Genomic DNA, 637 nt, shown 5'->3' with positions numbered 1-637 from the left:
TTTCTACCAGGAGGGGCTCCATCCGTTGACGTAGTAGAGGCAGGGCAGGTAGGGCCAGGTGCCCTCAGCTCCAAACCCTGTCCAAGCCATTTCCACAGATTTTCTGGGAATAGCCACAAATTTTTTGGTTATCCTCAGGGTATTGCAATAGAAATAATGAAATTCCATTAAATTTTTGGTTTTTCTTTGGTTATTTCAGTGTTAACAACAAGCGATTTTTATCCTGCCACTACTGCCAATCTCTACCTCCCAAATTGAAGCAAAAAATGACATTTTCGACCTAAAAAGAGCAGTTTCTACCAGGAGGGGCTCCATCCGTTGACGTAGTAGAGGCAGGGCAGGTATGGCCAGGCTCCTCGCAGCGCCAGCAGCGCCGTCCCCGGCGATTCGGCCGCTCCTTGGCCACCACCCCGCGAGTCCAAGCGGCTCAAACCATTCCCCAGCTCTTTCCTCTTGGTCTTGTACCTCCTGTTCTGGAACCAGATCTTSACCTGGGTCTCGGTGAGCTGCAGGTGCCGCGCCAGGTGGGCGCGTTCCGGGGCCGACAGGTATTTCTGGTGGCTGAATTTGCGCTCCAGTTCGATCACTTGGCTGTGGGAAAACGCAGCTCGGGAGCGCTTGGTTTGCCGGGGAGGGC

General features: G+C 53.5%; 1 protein-coding gene across 1 annotated transcript; it reads right to left on the bottom strand.

Moving 5' to 3' along the window:
* Nucleotides 1-296: 296 nt before the first annotated feature.
* Nucleotides 297-635, bottom strand: LOC130588158 (homeobox protein Nkx-3.1-like; the record flags this gene model as incomplete). The annotated part of the gene is made up of 1 exon (XM_057389115.1): nucleotides 297-635. A coding segment is annotated over one exon (339 nt), but the record flags the coding sequence as incomplete, so codon positions are not given.
* Nucleotides 636-637: the final 2 nt, after the last annotated feature.

The sequence above is a fragment of the Malurus melanocephalus genome, unplaced genomic scaffold, assembly GCF_030028575.1.
Source record: "Malurus melanocephalus ecotype Western Australia unplaced genomic scaffold, MMel_1.1 scaffold_3556, whole genome shotgun sequence".
In the NCBI taxonomy this organism is placed as follows: Eukaryota; Metazoa; Chordata; class Aves; order Passeriformes; family Maluridae; genus Malurus; species Malurus melanocephalus.
The sequence above is the reverse complement of the archived record's forward strand: the minus strand, read 5'-3'. Positions and strand labels throughout refer to the sequence as shown.